The sequence below is a fragment of the Monoraphidium neglectum genome (genome assembly GCF_000611645.1).
Source record: "Monoraphidium neglectum strain SAG 48.87 unplaced genomic scaffold scaffold00449, whole genome shotgun sequence".
NCBI lineage: Eukaryota > Viridiplantae > Chlorophyta > Chlorophyceae > Sphaeropleales > Selenastraceae > Monoraphidium > Monoraphidium neglectum.
Window position 1 is genome coordinate 23,454 of NW_014013179.1, and position 3,212 is coordinate 26,665.

At 70.7% G+C, this 3,212-nt stretch overlaps 1 protein-coding gene across 1 annotated transcript in view; it reads left to right on the forward strand.

The window, feature by feature from the left end:
* The window catches only part of MNEG_3544 (putative AAA domain-containing protein), a gene marked incomplete at both ends in the record, with an annotated part of 5,005 nt that extends 2,058 nt beyond the window's left edge, over positions 1 to 2,947 (forward strand). The window contains 6 exons of the mRNA XM_014047984.1: positions 33 to 240; positions 443 to 631; positions 1,067 to 1,174; positions 1,318 to 1,499; positions 2,084 to 2,723; positions 2,906 to 2,947. Coding sequence (XP_013903438.1) covers positions 33 to 240; positions 443 to 631; positions 1,067 to 1,174; positions 1,318 to 1,499; positions 2,084 to 2,723; positions 2,906 to 2,947 — 1,369 coding nt within the window. The remainder of the gene's footprint in view (positions 1 to 32; positions 241 to 442; positions 632 to 1,066; positions 1,175 to 1,317; positions 1,500 to 2,083; positions 2,724 to 2,905) is intronic.
* Positions 2,948 to 3,212: the final 265 nt, after the last annotated feature.

Here is a 3,212-nt window from a genome sequence, read left to right on the forward strand (position 1 = left end):
CCCCCCCCCCCCCCCGCGCCCCGCAAAAGCAGAGAGGTCGCCAAAAAGGCGCGCCGCGCAGGCGCCCCTGGCGGCCTGGCGGCGCTTGGCGGCGGCCTCGGCGCTGGCCGGCGCAGCGGCGGCGGCGGCGGGTCCATGGTGTCTGCGCCGCGGCCGCTGCGGTACTGCGATCTGGGCGGCATTGAGGAGGTCCTGGCCGACATTCGTGAGACGATAGAGTACCCTCTGAAACACCCCGAGGTGGGTGACCCCTGATGTCATGGGTTGAGGCTTCTTCCACACCCTGATTTAGTAAACCCTGAACCCCTCTGGATTCAGGTCCACCCCATATGCGAAGGCAGAGCGGAAACCTCTCTCACTTGGGGCCACCCCCTGCACCCCAACCCCACCAACGTCCCCGACCCCCGGCCCCGGCCCCGCCCCCGCCCCACCGTGCCGCCAGGTGTACGCCTGGCTCGGCGTCGAGCCGCCGCGCGGTGTGCTGCTGCATGGCCCCCCCGGCTGCGGCAAGACCGCCCTCGCGCACGCGATCGCGAACGAGTGCGGAGTGCCGTTCCTGCGGGTGTCTGCGCCGGAGGTCGTCAGCGGCATGAGCGGCGAGAGCGAGGCCAAGCTGCGGCAGATGTTCCAGGTGTGCTGGGGCCGCGGGCCGCGGGCCGCGGGCCGCCCGTAAGGGGGCGCGACCTGCGGACACGGGTGGGGGGAGCCCCGGCACATGTGAATGGTGTAGGTGCGCCCGGGCGGTTTCCAAAGTCAGGGGAATGGCGAGGGGAGGGGGATTGATGTTTCAGGGACTTTCTTTAGGCGGGCCCCCGCGTCGCTCCAGCAGCGCTCGGCTCGTCTTGTGCGTGCATACTGCACAACCGGCGTTGCTGATGGTGTAAGTCAGCATCATGAGCTGTTCTGTTGGTTTTTGCTGACCTTACACCTGGGAGCGTGGAGGGTGGCTGGCTGGCAGCCGCGCTCACCCAGCAGCCAGCGGCCGCGAGACGACGCAGTCCCACGGCCGGGCCCGCCGTGAGCCAGCACTGCGCGCGCTCACCCCCGGGCCCACCCGTCCGCGCAGGAGGCGGTGGCCGTGGCGCCCTGCATCGTCTTCATTGACGAGATCGACGCCATCGCGCCCAAGAGGGAGACCGCACAGAGGGAGATGGAGCGCCGCATCGTTGCACAGGTTTGTGGGGCCAAAACAAGTGGTTTATGGCTTTTTGTGGAGCCCTCGAGGCCGCGGCCCGCGCCATGACGCCGCGAAACCCAATCATCCCGCCCACTCCCAACCGCGTGACCCCGGCTGGCCCCCACCCCCCGCCCCCCCAGATGCTGACGTGCATGGACGACCTGGCAGCCCCCCTGGTCGCCGATCCCGATGCGCCGCCGCCGCAAGAAGGAGGCGGCAGCGGCGGCGGCGCAGGCGGCCACCCGGCGCGCGTGGCGGCGCGGCCGCACGTGGTGGTGATTGGCGCCACCAACCGCCCTGACGCCCTGGACCCCGCCCTGAGGTGCGCGCTGGGGGCGCGCTCTGGGGAGGGAGGGAAAGTTGCTCACGTGCGCGCCCGCAGGGGGCCGCGCCGCGGCTGGAGCGGGGTCGCAGAGCGTTCACCTGGCAGTTGCTGCTTGGGATGCAGGCCGTAGTTGCGGCTGCGCGGTGCTGGTGTGTGCGTGAGTGCGTTTTTGTGTGTGTGTGTGTGTGTGTGTGTGTGTGTGTGTACGTGCGCGCGCGCGCACGCGCGTGCGTGTGTGTGTGTGTGTGTGTGTGTGTGTGTGTGTGTCCAAGACAGTTGCATGCCAACCGAGCGAGGAGGGGACGCCCCGTGATGGCAATGTATATACGCTATTCTGAAGCTCCGGCCGACGCGCTGGGGCGCCGTGGACATCTCACGGAGATTTTCTGAGGGCACCCCATCCTCCTCCCACCTCCAATTCGCGCGCGCGCACACGCACACCCGCACGCACGCGCCCACCGGCGCGGCTGTCGCCGCCCTTCTCGGACGCCCCGCCGCGGCCCACCGACGGCCCCTGCAATCTGTGAACGCCGCGCGCTCCAACACCCTCCCGACGCCCCGCCCCGCACACGCCGCCGCAGGCGCGCCGGCCGCTTCGACCGCGAGATCACTCTTGGCATCCCAACAGAGGCGGCGCGCGCCCAGATGCTCCGCGTCCTCACGCGCCCCCTCCGCCTCGTCGGCGGCTTCGACCACGGCGCGATCGCGCGCCGCACGCCCGGCTTTGTTGGCGCTGACCTGGCGGCGCTGGCAAAGGAGGCGGCCGCGGCGGCGGTGACGAGGATCTTCAGGCGGATCGACGGTCAGCAGGAGGAGGCGCGGCGGCTGGAGCTGCTGGGGAGCGCGAATCCTGCAGGGCAGGGCGAGGGGCCGGCGCAGCAGCAGCAGCAGCAGCAGCAGCAGCAGCAGCAGCAGCAGCAGCAGCAGCAGCAGCAGTTGGAGGGCCCCGCGGCCGGCAGCGGCGCGCCGGATGGCCAGCCGCCGCCGGCCCCGCCAGCGCCGCAGCCGCTCGAGCAACGGGACGCGCAGCAGCAGCAGCAGCAGCAGCCCCCGTCGCGGCGGCTGGGGTGCGGCGCGCTGACGGCGGCGGAGCTGTACGGGCTGGCCATCACGATGGCGGACTTTGAGGCGGCGCTGCCCAAGGTGCAGCCCAGCGTGCGGCGCGAGGGGTTCACGACGAAGCCCGGCGTCACCTGGGACGACGTGGGGTCTCTCGAGGAGGTGGGTGGGGTGAGGCGGCGTGGCTGTGAGTTGCGTGGCTGTGCCAAGCACGTGTGTGTCTGTGAGCGCACGTGTGATTGTGAGTGCGCACGCTTACGTGCGCGCGCGCATGTGTGTGTGTGTGTGTGTGTGTTTGTGTGCGTGTGTGTGTGGTGGGGGGAGGGGCACGGGCGTGCAATCAGGTGGAGTGCAGCTTGGTGGCGGGCAAGCCAATAAGCACGTAACGGGTCCTTGCAAGGCGTTTGAGAGGGGAGGCGGCGCGGATCCATCAGAGCGCCACACTCCGCCCAGGCGCGCCACACCGGCTCGCCCCAAACCCCATTTTCACCCCGCGGCCGCCTTGACCGCCGCTCACCCACCCGATCGTCTCTCCCCGGTGGCCCCCTCCCCTGGCGCTCCCTCGTTCTGCCCGGTCACTGGCGCGGCCCCTTCCCCATGTGGCCCCTGGCGACTGACGCAGCCCCATCCCCTACCCACCGCCCCCTAAAC